The sequence below is a fragment of the Marmota marmota genome, unplaced genomic scaffold (genome assembly GCF_001458135.2).
Source record: "Marmota marmota marmota unplaced genomic scaffold, marMar, whole genome shotgun sequence".
NCBI classification, from domain to species: Eukaryota; Metazoa; Chordata; class Mammalia; order Rodentia; family Sciuridae; genus Marmota; species Marmota marmota.
Genome location: NW_026000229.1, coordinates 29956028 through 29973366, shown reverse-complemented (window position 1 = coordinate 29973366; position 17339 = coordinate 29956028). Strand labels below are relative to the sequence as shown.

At 33.2% G+C, this 17339-nt stretch overlaps 1 protein-coding gene across 1 annotated transcript in view; it reads right to left on the bottom strand.

The window, feature by feature from the left end:
* Positions 1-17339, bottom strand: part of Fam227b (family with sequence similarity 227 member B) — a 65394-nt gene that overhangs the window by 10208 nt on the left and 37847 nt on the right. The window contains exon 9 of the mRNA XM_048793248.1: positions 11838-11964. Coding sequence (XP_048649205.1) covers positions 11838-11964 — 127 coding nt within the window. The remainder of the gene's footprint in view (positions 1-11837; positions 11965-17339) is intronic.

Genomic DNA, 17339 nt, shown 5'->3' with positions numbered 1-17339 from the left:
ATTTTACCAGCTAAAGTACAGTTTTCATATATAATTTATTTTGTCTTCAGTTTTTCTAATCAAAACACCATTTTGCAGTTACATAGTAAGCTCCCTTTCCCCCCTAATTCTTTTTGTAAAGTTATATTGTAAATTTGTTATACATTTAAATTCTTTTCTTTTTAAAGTTGAGATGGACACAATACCTTTATTTTATTTTTTTTAATGTGGTGCTGAGGATTGAACCCCGTGCCTCACACATGCTCTACTACTGAGCCACAACCCCAGCATTAAATTATTTTCTTACATTCTGCATTACATCTAGTATTACCCTGTCTTCTTCATTGATTCCTTAAAATTTTCATTTATTTTAACGTTCATTCTCTGTGACTTAAAATTACATGGGTTTGAACCAGTGTACCATGCTTTTACTTTTAAACTACACATATCATTATATTTAAAGTGAGTTTCTTATATACAGCATATACATGAATTGTTCTTATATTTCCAAACTCTATTCCCCATCACACTTATGATTGTTTCTTTATTTTTAGAAAACAATGTTAGAAGTTTGGGTTATAATTTTTGTCTGCTCTGTTCCCTTTTTTGTTGTTTAATTTAAAATTTCACCAGTTTTCAGCAATATTTTTTCTTTTGAATTAAAAAATCTACTAGTTTTTTTAGGATTGGCATAAAATACCACAGGCTGGGTGACTTGAACAACAGAAATTTATTTCCTCACACTTGTAGAAGTTGGCATCCAAGATCAAAGTGTTAGCAGGTTTGGTTTCTCTCAAGGCCTCTCCTTAGCTTGCAGATGATTACCTTCTTAACGTGTCCTCATGTGACCCTTTCTATATATACATACATTCTGCCTTTCCCTCTTTATTGAGGTAAAATTAACAAATAAAAGTTATCCATATTCAAGGTGTACAATGTGTTTGTATATACGTATACAGTGTGAAATTATTGTTACAATCAAATTAATTAACATTTATCATCTCCTAGTTACCTTTCTATTTTGGTGTGAGAATACTTAAGATATACTTCTCTTAGAAACTTTCAAGGATGTGACATGGTATCATCAACCATAGTCATCATGTACATTAGGTCTCCAGAACTTTTTTATCTTATAGATGCAAATTAACTCTTTAACTAAGCATTCCCCATTCTCCTTATTCCTTGGTCTTTGGTAAGCACTCTTCTATTCTCTATTTCATTGAGTTTGACTCCAAATTTAGTGAGATCATGTAGTATTTGTATTTTTGTATCAGGCTAAATTTACTTGGCATAATAATGTTTTTAGGTCCATCTATGTTGTTGTTGAAGATGGCAGAACTTCCTTTGTTTTGAAGGTTGAATAACAAGTTCTGTGTGTGTGTGTGTGTGTGTGTGTGTGTATCTCAATATAGTAAAACATCAAAGCAAGTTAGCTGCAGGCTGAATCTCTTAAGAAGAATATTGAAGGGAAAAATCTTCATCAAACTGAATTTAATGGCACAGTAAAAGAATCATTCACTATGATCAAGTAGCAAATTTGGTGTGTGTGTGCGTGTGTGTGTGTGTGTGTGTGTGTGTGTGTGTGAGACAATTTCTTTATCCATTATCCAATGACATAAACTGTCATTTCTACATCTTGACTATTTTGGGAGGAAAGAGAGGTACTGGGGATTGAATTCAGGGGCGCTCGACCACTGAGCCACATCCCCTGTCCTATTTTGTATTTTTTGTTTAGAGACAGGGTCTCACTGAGTTGCTTAGTGCCTTGCTTTTGCTGAAGCTGGCTTTGAACTTGAGATCTTCCTACCTCAGCCTCCCAAGCAGCTGGAATTATAGGCATGAGTCACCCTGCCCAGTTTGACTACTTTTTTTTGATCTTTTTAGATATTCATGACAGTAGAGTATATTTTGACATTATACATACACAGAATATAACTTATTCTAATTAAGATTCCTATTATTGTGGTTGTATGTGATGTGGAATTTCACTGGTCATGTATTCATATATGAACATAGGAAAGTTATGTCCAATTCATTGTACTGTCTTTCTTATTTCTCTTCCTCTTCCATCCCTTCTCTCCTCTTTGTATTATCAAATGAACTTTTCTTCTTCACCCCCTGCCCCATTTTCCCTTCTATCACCCTTATTGTGTGTCAGCATCCATATGTCAGAGAAAACATTTGGCTTTTGGTTTTGGGGATTGGCTTATTTCACTTAGCATTTTCTACAGTTCCATCTATTTACCAGCAAATGCCATAATTTCAATCTTACTTACGGCTGAATAATTTCCACTGTGTATATATACCACATTTTCTTTATCCATTCATCTGTTGAAGGGCACCTAGGGTGGTTCCATAGCTTAGCTATTGTGAATTGAGCTGCTATAAACATTTATGTGGCTGCATCACTATAGAATGATTTTAAGCCTTTGGGCATATACTGAGGAATGGGATAAATGGGTCAAATGGCATTGCATTCCAAGTTTTCTAAGGAATCTCCATACTACTTTTTGTAGTGGTCGCACCAATTTGCAGTCCCGCCAGCAATGTATGGATGTACCTATATCCCTACATCATCACCAATATTTATTGTTGCTTGTATTCTTTAATTGTCATTCTGACTGGATTGAGATGGAATCTCAGTGTAGTTTTAATTTGCATTTCTGTAATTGCTAGAGATGTTCAACATTCTTTTCATGTATTTATTGAACATTCATATTTCTTATTCTGTAAAGTGCCTGTTCAGTTTATTTGCCCATTTATTCATTGGATTTTTGTTTTTTGGTGTTAAGTTTTTTTTCTTTGTATATCCTGGAGATTAATGCTCCATCTGAGTTGCAGGTGGCAAAGATTTTTCTCCCATTCTGTAGGCACTCTGTCCAAGTTCTTGATTATTTCCTTTGCTCTGAAGAAGCTTTTTAGCTTGATATCATCCCATAAATTCTTGATTTTACTTCTTGCACTTTAGGAATATATAATGCTGTGGTGAGCACAGGAGTGCAGATCTCTTTGAGGTAGTGCTTTTATTGCCTTTGGATATATACTCAGAAATAGGACTGCTGACATATTCTATTGTCAATTTTTTGAGTAACCTCCATAGTGTCTGACATAACAAAATGCACAATGGTTACCTTTTCTCTATATCCCCAATGACTCTTATTATATTTTGACTTTTTGATAATAGTCTTTTTGCCATTGAGGTGCTATTTCAATGAGCATTTGATTTGCATTTCTCTTGATAATTATTGATATTGAGTACTTTTTCATATACATGATGACCATTTCTCTTTGGGAAAATTTCTAAGTCCTTTGGCAATGTTTTGATTGCTTTATTTTTGTTATTACATTGTTTCCTTCTTTCCATGTTTTCCTTTATTTTCTATTATAAACATTAGCTCATATTAATTATCCAAATTAATAAGATTCACTGTGATATTTGCATGCATGCATATATCATGTTTTAATTGTATCCTACCTGTCTCTGTACCCTCTCCACCTGCAGTCCCCTTCTCTTCTCCTTTCTGATATTGTTTTTGCCTTGTTTTGTACTAATTTCCACATATGAAAGAACACAGAAAATATTTGTCTCTTTGTGTCAGGCTTATTTTACTTAACATGCTGATCTTGTAGCATCATTCATTTCCTGGCAAATGAGATTATTTAATTCTATATTTAATGTATAATATTCTATTATAGATACTTGTCAGTGGATGACCAAATAAATAAAATGTGGTACCACATTTGGTCATCCACTGACAAGTATCTAGACTGATTCCCTAATTTGGCTATTGTAAGTAGGGCTGCAATAAAGACAAGGTATGCAGGTATCCCTTTTCTTTCAGGTATACACCCAGGAATGGTATATAGTTGGATCCCATGTTAGTTTTTTAAAATTTTGAAAAAACTCTACTGTTTTTCCATAGTGGATGTACTAATTTCTATTCTAATAATGTATAAGGTTACTTTTTCTCTTCACCAGCATTTGTTATCCTTTGGTTATCTGATAACAGACATTCTAACTAGAATAAGATGAAATTTCAAGATAGCTTTGATTTGCATATAGGTACACAGCATAATTTTTGAGTTCTTTATATATTCTGGATAACAATTTTTTGCAAATGAATAACTAGCAAAGCTTTTCTCCCACTCTGTGGGTTGTCTGTTGATTGATTACTTTGTCATGCAGAAGCTTTTTAACTATAATTCCATTTTTAATTCTTGCTTTTATTTTCTGAGATATTGGAGGTTCTATTCAGGAAATTGATGTCTGTACCTATGTCTTTAAGTAGTTTCAATGTTTCAGGTCTTTGATCCAGAAATTGATGTGTGTACCTATATCTTGAAGTAGTTTTAGGTCTGATGTTGAGGGCCACAGCTGAGTCGGGATGACGCATGGCATTTTTGCCAGAAGTAGTGGTTGAGAGGTGACGCCAGCGAGTTCTTGCAGAGTTCCCCTTGAGTTCCAGTTGAGCTCTCCCGGGGATTCCCGGAGAGTTCCCATTGGTTGGGGAAATGCCGGAGGAGGGATATTTTCGGGTTGCTGGTTCCTGGAGGAGCTGCGTGGTGTTTGGCAGATTTCCTGGGAGCGTGTGTGGAGTGTGCTGGTAGAGTTCAGAAATAAAGTTTGTTCCTGCTTCAGTGGCTCGTGATTTTTGCCCAGCCAGACTGCAGCAGTCTTTGATGTATGTACCTATATCTCGAAGTAGTTTCAGGTCTTTGATCCATTTGTAGTCAATATTTGTATAGGTGAAGAAATGGAGATCTGGTTTTGATCTTCTACAGGTGAATATTCAGTTTTCCCAGGACCCTTTGTTCAGCAGGTTATCTTTTCTCCAACATATGCTTTTAGCACCTTTGTTTAGAATCAGATGCATGTATATGTGTGGGTTTATTTCTGGGTCCTCTATTATATTTCACTGGTCTACATGTCTGTTATTTTCTAAAACCATGCTGTTTTTGTCACTATGGCTCTGTGGTATATTTTGAATAAGGCATTGTGGTGCTTTCAGAATTGCTCTTTTGTTCAGAATTATTTGGGCTATTTGTGGTCTTTTGTGGTTCCAAATAAATTTTAGGGTTTATTTTTTCCCTGTTCTGTGAAAAATAACATTGGTATTTTGATGTTGATTGCATTATATCTATGGATATCTTTGGGAAGTATGGTCATTTTAACAATGCTAATTCTTCCAGTTCTGGGAGTTCTATTTTTTTTTCTAACTTTTGCATCATCTTTGATTTCTCTCCTGTTTTATCATTTTTAGTATAGTGGTCTTTCACCTCCTTGGTTAGGATTATTTCTAGCTTTGTTTTTCCTTTTTAAGATATAGTGAGTTGAATTGTTTTCCTAGTTTCTTTCTCAGCTATTTCATTATTGGTGTATAGAAAAAGCTAATAATTTTTGCTTTTTATTTTGTATGCTGTTACTTTGCTAAATTTATCAGTTCTAATAGCTTTTTGGTGGAGTATTTAGAGTCTTCTAAGTATCAAATCATATCATCTGAAAGCAGGGACAATTTGCTTCCTTTCTTAATTTTCTTTTGCTTGATTTCTCTATAATTAATACAATTATCCTGTGAAAAAGTCAAAGATGAAGAAAATTTTGAAAGCAAAAAAAAGTTCCCCCATATATAAGAAAATGTTCATACGGCCATCAGCAAGTTTTCATTAGAAACTTTGTAGGACAAGGCTAGTGAGAGTGTTTGACATATTCAAAGCGGTGAAAGAAAAATTCTGTTATTAATACTTCATTTGAAAAGGTGTTTTTTTTAAAGACCTCCTTCTATAGTTTGGATCTTAAATGTCCTTTAAAGGCTCATATGTTATAGGCTTAATCTCCAGCCCATGGCACCACTGGAATATGGGGAAACATTTCTTAAAATTAAGAAGAAAAGAACTTTTTATGTTGTTGTATCACATAGGCTTTGGCATGTTGTGTTTTCACTTTTATTTGTTTCAAATTTTCTTTTTTAAATTTCCTTTTTGATTTTTTCCTCCATTCCACCACAAAACTAGAGTCTATGTTTCTGCAGTGTACCTCTACAGTTTGGGCCTAAACTAGCTGTGACTCAACATTGAGGTCCTTAAAAGCTCAGACTCTGGAATGGCTATCTATTCAACAATTAATTTTGTTCAAGTATTATATTTCTGATATTGCTTAGTTATCTATCTATATTCTCTTTTAGATCAATTAGCTTCCTTAAGATAATTATGTGAATTCTTTGTCAGGCAAATTTGTATATCTTCATTTCTTTTGAGTAGGTTATTGGATAATATTTTCTTCCATTGATGGTGTAATGTGCTCTTGTATTATATATTTTTTTTTAATTTCTTGTTTCCTTGCACTGATGTCTGTGCATTTGATGGAACATTCATCTCTTTCAGACTTTACAAGCTGGTTTCAGTGATGAAAGAACTTAAACTATGAGTAAGTAGAAAGTGCCAGATAGGTGAAGTATTGTGGCAGTGGTTCAGGTGAAGGTTCAACAGCTTACTTTCTCTGCAGCAATGTTAGCTGAGGTCAGCATTGGTGAAGATTGCAGGGGTTTTCAGTGGCCAAGTCTATTGGTCTTCACAGCAGTTCTGAGGGCTGTTAAGGTTTTCAGTGGTAAAGGCTGCTGGGACATTCTTAAATATTTTTCTCCCATGGCAGAAGTTATGCTTTAGGAAATCTCACTTGGGGTCAGGTCTACCTTGTGGTAATCCTTATTGTGGCAATGGCATCGGTGTTTAATATGCAGTGCCAATGAGGCAGTCATGGAGCCAGGACCTGAAGTATGGGCACAGATGGAGGAACTATGGCACCAGAGTATAGGGTAAATAGTGGTACTGATGACCCTTCTATAGCATTAGTGATGGTGCAGGCACTTTTGGAGTGCTGAGGATATAAATTCTGGAGTGTGCATGTGTGTAGAACTATAGTATGTCTGAGGTCTAGGGTTGGGATGCTCCCATTGTGGACTAGCTCTGGTATTCAATGTGTATGGCTATCTGCCTTAAGATCTGGGGTGAAGGGCATGGGCACAGGCAGATTACTGTTGCTTTGGAGTCTGCTTTGAAGATGCTCCTGCTATAGCAGTGATTCTGATGTCCATAAAATAGACATTTATGAAATGGCTATAAAGTAAGAGTTTTGAGTTTAAGCATGTGCAGAGTAACTATGGCTCTGGGGTCCAGGATGCATGGTAGTTCAATAAGGTGGTAGTTTTGATATGCAGGGTATGGGCATGCACACTGCTGCCATAGAGTCTGGGCCTGGAATGCAAGTATGCACGGAGAGGCAGCAGTTCCAACATCTGGGGAATACATAGATTTGAGGGTGTGGTGGTCTTGGGCAGCATTATAATGGGTCTTTGTTGAAGTTAGAGCACAGCAACACCTCCCGCTCCAGGAGGTTCACAACAGCAATGGATGTTGGTTATCTCAATGGCAAATGTTACCAGTGTTCTTTATGGAGCAGGCTACTAAGATCTGTATTAATAAACACCAAGCGGATAGCCAATGTGAAATCTTCAGGGAGTCTGTGCCTGCTGTGGGGGCTGTTGAGGTCCATGGCAACAAGGACCTTGACTGCCATAATACTTTGCAGAGCAGACCTCTGGGAATACACTGGTACCTACCACATGCTGAATTCTGATAACCTATACCCTTCTTTGTTCTTAGCCATTTCTAGATATTTCACATATGCTGATCTCCTCAGTGATATTTCCTGGTGCTTATTCTATTTCTTCCTCCACTGTGTCCCTGCAGGCTTCTAAAATTGGTTCCTTTTAGTTATAAATAACATTAGGATTCATTTTGACACAATTATACAAGCATGGAATATAATTTGCTCTAATTTGGTCCCCAGTATTTCCCCTTTCTCTCCCTACTCTCTTTCCTTGTTCCCTTTCTTCTACTCTTTGTGCTAATCAATTTTTAAAATTTTTACTTTTTAGTTAATGTCTTGTGGATACACATTATGTTGAGATGCACTATGATATATTCGCATATGAACATAGGAAATTAGGTCAGATTCATTCTGCTGTTCTTTCCTTATCTTGTCCCTTCTCCTGCCCTCTTAGCTCCCTTCAACTAGTCCATTCATCTTTTTTCCCCTAGTTTTATGGAATTTACCCCCTTTTCCCTTTTGCCACCCCCCATTTTGGACTAGCTTCCACATATCAGTGAAAACACTTGACCATTTACCTTTGGCTTTGAGTTTGGCTTATTTTACTCAGCATAGTGGTCTCAAATTCCATACATTTACCAGCAAATGCCATAATTTCATTGTTTTATGGCTGAATAATTCTCCATTGTGTACATATACCACATTTTCTATAACCATTCTTCTCTTGAAGGGCACCTAGGTTGATTCAGTAGTTTGGCTATTGTAAATTATGGTGCTATAGACATTGATGTGGCTGTATCCATATAGTATGCTGATTTTAAATCCTTTGGGGTACATACCTAGGAGTGGGATAGCTGAGACATATGGTGGCTCCATTCCTATTTTTTTGTGGAATCTCCATACTACTTTCAGAATGTATGCACTAATTGGCAGTCCCACCAACAATGCATGAATGAAACTTTTTCCCCACATCCTTGCCAACATTCACTATGATTTGTATTCTTGAAAACTGCCATTCTGACTGGAGTGAGATAAAATTTCAATGTAGCTTTGATTTGCATTTCTGTAATTGCTAGAGATGTTGAACATTTTCCCATATATCTGTCAGCAATTTGCGTTTCTTCTTTTGAGAAGTTTCTGTTTAGTTCTTTTGTCCATTTATTAATTGGGTTATATATACATATGCATATATATATTTTTCTCAATTTTTGAGTTCTTTATATATTCTGGATATTAATGCCCTATATGAGGAGCAGGTGGTGAAGATCTTTCATTCTCTAAGCTATCTCTTCACTCTCATTTCCTTTATTGTGCAGCTTTTTAATTTGATGCCATCCCACTTATTGATTTTTTGTTTTATTTCTTGCAATTTAGAAATATTGTTAAGGAGTAAGTTCCTGTGCCAACATGTTGTAATATTGGGCCTACATTTTCTTTTAGAAGTTGCACAGTTTTTGAAGTCTTTGATTCACTCTGAGTTTACTTTTATTCAGGGTGAGAGATAGAAGTCAAGTTTTCATTCTTCTACATATGGATTTCCAGTTTTCCCAGCACCATTTGTTGAAAAGACTTCCTTTGCTCCAGCAAATGTTTTTGGAACCTCTGTTTACTATCAGATAATTGTATTTATTTAGGTTTATTTCTGTGTCTTCTATTCTATTCCATTGCTTTGTATCTGTTTTGGTGCCAGTACCAAGTCGTTTTTGTTACTATAGCTCTGTAGTATATTTTGAGGTCTGGAATTGTGTTGCCTTCAGCATTACTCATTTTGCTCAGGATTGCTTTGGCTATTCTGGGTCTCTTATTTTTCCAAATGAATTTTAGAATTGCTTTTCCTAGTTCTGTGAGGAATGTCCTTGGTATTTTTATGGGAATTGCATTGAGCCTGTGTAATGTTTTGGGTAGTATGACCATTTTAATAATATTGATTCTGCCTATCCAAGAACATAAGAGGTCTTTCCATATACCAAAATATTTTTCAATTTCTTCAGTATTCTATGGTTTTCACTGTAGAAGCCCTTGACATCATTTGTTAGATGAGTTTCCAAGTATTTTATTTTTTTTGAAGTTATTGTGAATGGAATAGTTTTCATAGTTTCTCTTTCAGCAGGCTCCCTATTGAAGTATAAGAAAATGATTGATTTATATATGTTGATCTTGTATCCTGAAGTTTAACTACATTTGTTTGTCAGTTGTAGAGGTCTTTTGGTAAAGTTTTTTTTTTGATCTTATAAATATAGGATCATATCATCAGCAAAGAGAGATAATTTGAGCTCTTCTTTTCCTATTTGTATCCCTTTAATTTCCTTCTCTTGTCTGACTGCTCTCGCTAGAGTTTCGAGGATTATGTTGAATAGGAGTGGTAAGAGTGGGCATCCTTGTCTTGTTCCTATTCTTAGAGGAAATACTTTCAATTTTTCTCCATTCAATATGATGTTGACTTTGAGTTTGTCATATATAGCCTTTACAACATTGAGAAAATTTCCTTCTATCCTATCTATCCTAGTTTCTATAGTGTTTTAAACATGAGTTGGTGTTGCACTTTGTTAAATACTTTCCCTATACTCATTGAGATAATCATGTAATTCTTGTTTTTAAGTCTATTTATACAGTGAATTACATTTATTGATTTTCATATGTTGAATCAACTTTGGATCCCTGAAAGTAAACTCCCTTTATCATGGTGCACTATCTTTTTAATGTGTTTTTATATGCAGTTTAACAATATTTTATTAATAATTTTTGTATTGAGGTTCATCAAGGATATTGGCCTGAAGTTTTTTCTTTGATGTGTCTTGGTATTGGAAGTGTGGTTTTGGTATTAGGGTGATACTGGTTTCATACAATGAATTTGGCAGTGATTTCTCCTTTCCTATTTAATTACCTAATTTGAGAAGGATTGGTATTGGTTCTTTAAAGGTCCTATAGAACTTGGCTGAGAATCTTTTCAGTCCTGGACTGAATATATTGGCCTTCCTTCCTTCCATCTTTCCTTCCTTCCTCCCTTTGCTCCTTCCCTCCCTTCTTTCCTTCCTTCCTTTCCTTTTTGGTGGTGCTGGGGATTGAAACCATAGCCTTGAGCATTCTGGGCAAGTGCTCTACTCACTGAGCATCCCCACTCCAGACCTTTATACTGGCATTGATTTCTAATTTCACTCTACTATGATATGATGGGATGCAAAGAATCATCTCTATTTTTTAATTTGCTGAGATTTGCTTTGTGACCTAAAATATGATCTATTTTAGAAAATGTTCCATGCACTGCTGAGAAGAATTCATTGTGAATGGATGAAATATGCTATTGATGTCTGTTAGATCCATTTGGTTAATGATATATATATTTATTTATCTGAAGAGCCTTTACTCAGTTTATGTATAGGTGCTCTATCTAATGGAAAGAGAGGTGTGTTGAAGTCACCCAGTGTTATTGTATCTGTGGTCTATTTGATTCATAATATTAAAGATAGTTTATTTTATGTACATAGATGCACCATTGTATGGGGCATAAATAGTTATAATCATTATATCTTATTGTTGGATGATTCCCTTGACCAGTGTGAAGTGACCTTCTTTGTTTCTTCTGATTAATTCTGGCTTAAAGTCCACTTTCTCTGACATGAGAATGAGTACCCTGCTGCAGATTCTTAGTTGGATTCCTGATCCCTCCTTGGAACTATTCTTGTTCTTGGATAACTAAATAGTTTTGTTGTTATTCTCGTTGTTGGAGAATGATGACTGGTATCTCCTATTCTGTCATCTTGCTCACATCACTCTTCTCTCCCTCTTCTCATAAGGTCACACATCATTTTGGACTAGGACCCACATATATGATCTCACTTTAACAAATCTTTATATTTCCAAATATAGTCACATTACAAGGTGTAATGTGGGTTAAAACTACAGAAGGAAGCATAATTCAGTCTATAACAAATCTGTAGAAAAATTTTCTATTCTTCAGAGCAGCTTAAAATAGTTGTCTTCTATATACACATTAAATTATTTTATTTCTGTGGCAATCCAGTTTTTTATAATGACTTCACTATTTATAAAGATATTTGGCTTCTAAAGTTAATAAGTAGTTAATTTGATAAAATTTTCAGAAGAAAATAATTTTTAAAACTAGGCTTCAAAATGGGATGCTTCTAAGACAAAGAACTATCAGGTTTTTTTTTTTTTTGAGAAAAGTAAATAAAACACTACAATCCCCAAAGGAACCAAAATAATAACCAATACTTAAATAATATTTTCATACCTGACATCCAAAGAAAAATGTTATTCCCTAGGTCTTCTTTAAATTCATCATTAAAGAGGTTACTAGATTCTGGAAATGCTTCCCGGAATGTTGCATATATAGCTTGTGCCAGACAATCAGGATATACCTACCAAAATGGAGTCATATTATGTTAATTTTATATAACATACAAACATCTTTTATATAACATATTTTAACTATCAGAGAAATTACTAGCTTGGGAGATATATATATATATATTTTTTTCTTATGGCTTGTATTTAGCCATTTTATTACTTCTTTGTATCTCTAATTGAGGGGCATGAACCAAAAAAAGTTGAAAAATTATGCTAATTTAAGTGTTAACGTTTTACAAAATAATAAATAAAGAAGGAAATTAATAATTAAGACAGTTTGATTATTAGCCATAAAACTTATTATTGCTACCCACATTTAGAAAATGATGTATATAGGTTATCATTATAAAAAGTATAAGTTTAAATAATTGGAGCTTATTTCAATGCGTTCACATAATATAATCAGTATTTTCTAAAATAATTTTTTGTCAATGGACTTTGTTTATTTATATGCAGTGCTGAGAATTGAACTCAGTGCCTCACACATGCTAGGCAAGCACTCTACCACTGAGCCACAATCCCAGCCCCAATATTGTTTAAATATTAAAACCATGATCATATATCATCAAATATATAGAACTATTAGTATTCAATTAGCTTCCAAATCTCCAAACCATAAAATTTCTCTCAGGTTATGACTAAACCCAGAAAGTTAAAGTTTTTATATTAAAGAGATTTATATCACTATTTTAGTATTTTCATTTAGATAAGTGTTTACAATCAACATGTAAGCCCTTAATTCTGTAAAATTTTAGAAATGGAAGGGTCCTTAGAGGTCCCTGAGGCACACTGAATAATGGTGCAAAAAAAACATATGTTCTACTCTCTAGAATTTGTAGAGGTTACTTTATAAGACAAAAGGATTTTATAGGTATAATTAAAGATCTTGAAAATTTATCTTGGATTCTCCTGTGGGCTCTTAAATGTAATCATAAAAGTCATTAGAAAAGTGAAGCTGAGCAAAATTTGATGAGATAAGAAAGAAGAAAGTAATGTGATAATAGTATAGGCAAAGACTAGAGTGATATAACCATAAACCAAAGATTATGGGCCACCACCAGAAGCTACAAGAGGCAAAGAATGGATTCTCCTGGAGGCTTCTAGAGAAAACAATCTTGCCAACATCTTGATTTTCACCCTGTAAGATTCACTGTGGGCTTCTGGTCTCTATAGCTAAGAAAATGAATTTCTGTTGTATTAAACAACTACGTTTAATAAGTTCATAATAACTTATTAAAGCAGCAATAAGAAACAATATGGTTACCTAATCCAATAGTACTCAGATTTGCTAGTAAAATAGTGTGTCTTTTAAGACCTCCAAGATCTTTTTGTGGGGTGGGAGGATATATGAGAAAAAGAAAAAAAACCTCTGTAATGTATTGCATTTAATTTTATTGAATGAACCATAAATATCTTTACAACCAGAAATGATCACATATTATATCTGTGGTGTATAAGATTATATAAACAGTTAAAATATTGAATAAGGTGAATAAGGAATGAAGGAATATTGTTGTGAGACACTGGAAGAAAGGGAAGTAAACATCACCCTAAATATGTTTGGGTTCATATTAATGTACTTAACAGTGGGAACTGAAGAAAATATTTTCATTCTTAAACATTAACAAGTTTCTCTGGCTTTTGTAATATAAATTACATGAACCAAGAGCAATGAAACCGTCACTTAGTTGAATGAGTGTAAAATAATGGAAAATGGACAAGAAGAGTGAAGCTCCACCTATACTTAAATATTCCTGCTGGGATATGCAACCTACAGGAAGGTGGCCTGGTTCTCAAACATGCAAGCAGGGAGAGGAATTATTGAAAGAATAGGTCAAGGAGTCTAATTACTAAGGTATGTACATTTTGTTTTCAAATATGGCTTTGAATCCTGATTAAACAACTTCTAATTTTCCTTTGGAAAAAGATACTTAAAGTAGGAACCCAGAAAATGTCAAGTCATGATTTGAGAGATGTTACAATTATATCTTCTATTAAATAACACACACATCTTGGGGAAGAACATTTAGATCAAAAAAGTAGGACCAAGAACTAGAGAATGGGGGATATCTAATTGGACCACTTCATCCTTATCCTTTATTAAAGAGTCCTTTGATGAAGTTGCTTTATTTTATCAAGCCGTGTAGATAGGCTAGGTACACTTAGTAAATACACATTAATATAAAATCCACAAAAGGACATATTAGGGAAAGAATATGGTTAGAAAAAAACATTTTTTAAATTTTCAGCTAATTTAACAACAAAGTTTTAATCATTAACTTTTTTTCCTGAAAATAAGAAAAAACAATTTCAGTATTAGCAAAGGAAATCCTACTTTATCTTTCAGAACAATATTGTTCCACATGACAATTATTTAACATTTAATGTAACCAAAAACCTACTTATGAACCTGAGAGGTTGAGCAGATTACGTAGGTAATTTGTATCAGATTACAGACATGAAGCTGAATTTCTTTATTCCAAGTCCACTACCACATTTTATATTTGCATTTGTGTAAGATAGGTCAAGGATGAACATAAGTGTTTGAAAACTTTGTGAATATAGGTTTATATATATTTTCATTATAAAGGACACTTTGTATTTTAAATCTACATTAGCAATGAAAACATTTACAAATTCTAAAATAATTATGTATTTCTGATTTACAGATTGCCAAACAACAAAGTATTTGAATATGGCTTGTGTTTTGAAATTCTAGCTATTAAATATAAACATTTCCAATAACATTTCTACATTCTTCATTTTACTTTACTCAAGAATATTATTTTAATCAATATTATTCATTAGTATAACAGCAAAAAATCAAAATAAGCAGTTGAGTCATAATTTTATGCATTGTATTTTATTGTAACAGATGATTGGTTCTTAAGTATAATATAGGAAATTTATTTTAAATAGATCAAATGATTCATCATAAAGAAAAAAATAAATCAATTTGTAGGTAAATTGAACAAAACCAAGAATGTATATAGGATAAGTTAATATTTTTCAAATTATTAATATCATACAAAATATTATACTAAATATTCTGTAAGACTTTGAGGCATGAGAATACTATATTCTTGTGGGGAGTGACAGTAAGAGCATAACTTTTAAAATATTGCCATTACTTACTGTATATCAGACAAGTTTGCTTTCAAAGTAACAAAATGTGTTCTTGTATATGTTTAAACAAAATAACTATTTTTTCTATTTAATTCACTCTAAAAATAATTAACATAACTGTTCATTTCTACCATTACCTGAAAAAATGCATCTTTCCGTCTTAAAGGTATGCTAATGAAAAGTGTCACATAACTTTCTGAAATTCTATCAAATAAGCAATCTTGATTTTTTTTGTTAGGCTGAAAATTAAAATATGTATGAAATTAAAATCAATATTACAATTAATCCCACTATTTTGTATAATTATAATGCACAAAAATATAAGGGGAAAATACAATTGGGAGTTTATTTGTATAATATCAGTAGTTTTTCTATTCTTAAAGGGAAGCCAATTGGTATAAGGGAATGAGGATGGGTTTTGGCATCATGCAAACCTGAATTTGAATACTGGCTCTGTTATTTATTAGTTGCATTACCTTTGGTGAGATAATTATGCCCCAGTTTTCTTATCTGACAGGTGTAGGACAGATATACAATGCATTAAAGAAGTGTAGTAAAATTAAATAGGGACAAAGATCACGTTTTTGTACACAAAACATGATACCTGGTACACAGAAAACACAAACATGAGGAGTTAATGAAGGTTCTTGCACAGTATTTATTATGTAGAAGGCAATCAATGGCTTAGTTAACTTCAGTTCCCTACAATTCTAATCCATTCATTATCAGTAATACAGAGTGAAATTAAAGCAATAAGGAATGAGACAGAACTAATACAATTATGATAAGAGAGCTAAATTGGAAACAAAAGAAATATATTTTAAGAAGAAACACATCTATATATAAAAATAATGTCAATATTAAAATGCCAATGTAGCACCGTGATTCTTGCACTACTAAGCAACAAAGAGGTGAATTAGCATCTAAAGTCATTATACAATTAAGGTGAATTAAACAGTTCCAACTCATTTATGACATAGGCTGTAGAAGTGCAAGCTGGCATTAATGATTTTTGGTAACAAAACCCCCCAAATTTTCAAATTTAAGGTAGTTTGTAATGAAATCATCAAACAAAATAACCTGGGATTTATAGATAGATTTATTAATAAATCTTAGACCTAAAATGAAATTACATATCACCTAGCTTAAATCCTTCTATTTCGGTGACTGCTCTGATCTCAGAAATGTCAAGGGGAATTATTATTTTTAAAAATTTATTGGTTCTTTTCAGTCATCTATGACAGCAGAATCCATTATAATATAATTATACAAGCACAGAATATATCTTATTCTAGTTGGAGTCCCATTATTATGGAGGTCCATGGTGGTGAGATTCACTGTATTATTTTCATATATGTACACAGAAAAATTATGTCAGATGCCAGATTCATTCTACTGTCTTTCCTTTGTCTATAGCCCGTCCCTTCCCTCCATTCCTCATTGTCTTATCTACTGCATTTCTATTCTTCCTTTCATTTTCGGATTGTGAGTTAGCTTCTACATGTAAAGCTATCCAGTTAAATACTCAAGAATTGGACTATAATGCAGGTCTATTAACTACCAATATAATTTGCATACTTGTTTATTAACTTCTTTGTTGTTATCATAGTAATAATAACACTAATAGCAATTCTTGATTACTTATGTCAATGGTTCTGACATATACAGTTATTTGAGAATTAAATGAAGTGATATATACCTATATATATACAATACAAATATAATTTACTCAAGAAAGCATGTTTCAACTACATAATCTATAGTTAACACCTGTGAAGAGGAGAAAAGAAATTTGCACAAGACAGAAATTTCCAGGATATGTTTTTGATTAATATAATTCAACTTAGTGTGTGTATCTTAAGAAACTAAATAGCAAAATGGTAGAATCATTATTTTGTAAATGTTTCGTGTATGCTTGATAAGAAAATGTATCTTGCAGCTGTTGGACATTTGGGTTACCAAAGTATCCATTAGATCAAGTTATTTAACATATGTTAAATTATCCTTGCATTTCAGGAATAAATCCTATTGGTCATTGTGTATAACCCTTTTAATATGCTACTGGATTTGGTTTGCTAGTATATTTTGATGATTTTTGCATCCATATTCATCATAAGAAATATTGATCTGTAATTTTTGGTTTGTTTTTCTTGTAGTATCTTGTCTGGATTTGCTACCTTGGTAATGCTTCCTAACTTTTAGGATGAGATTCAATTTTTTGGAAGAGTCTGAAGTTTTATGTTCATTCTTTTTTAAATGT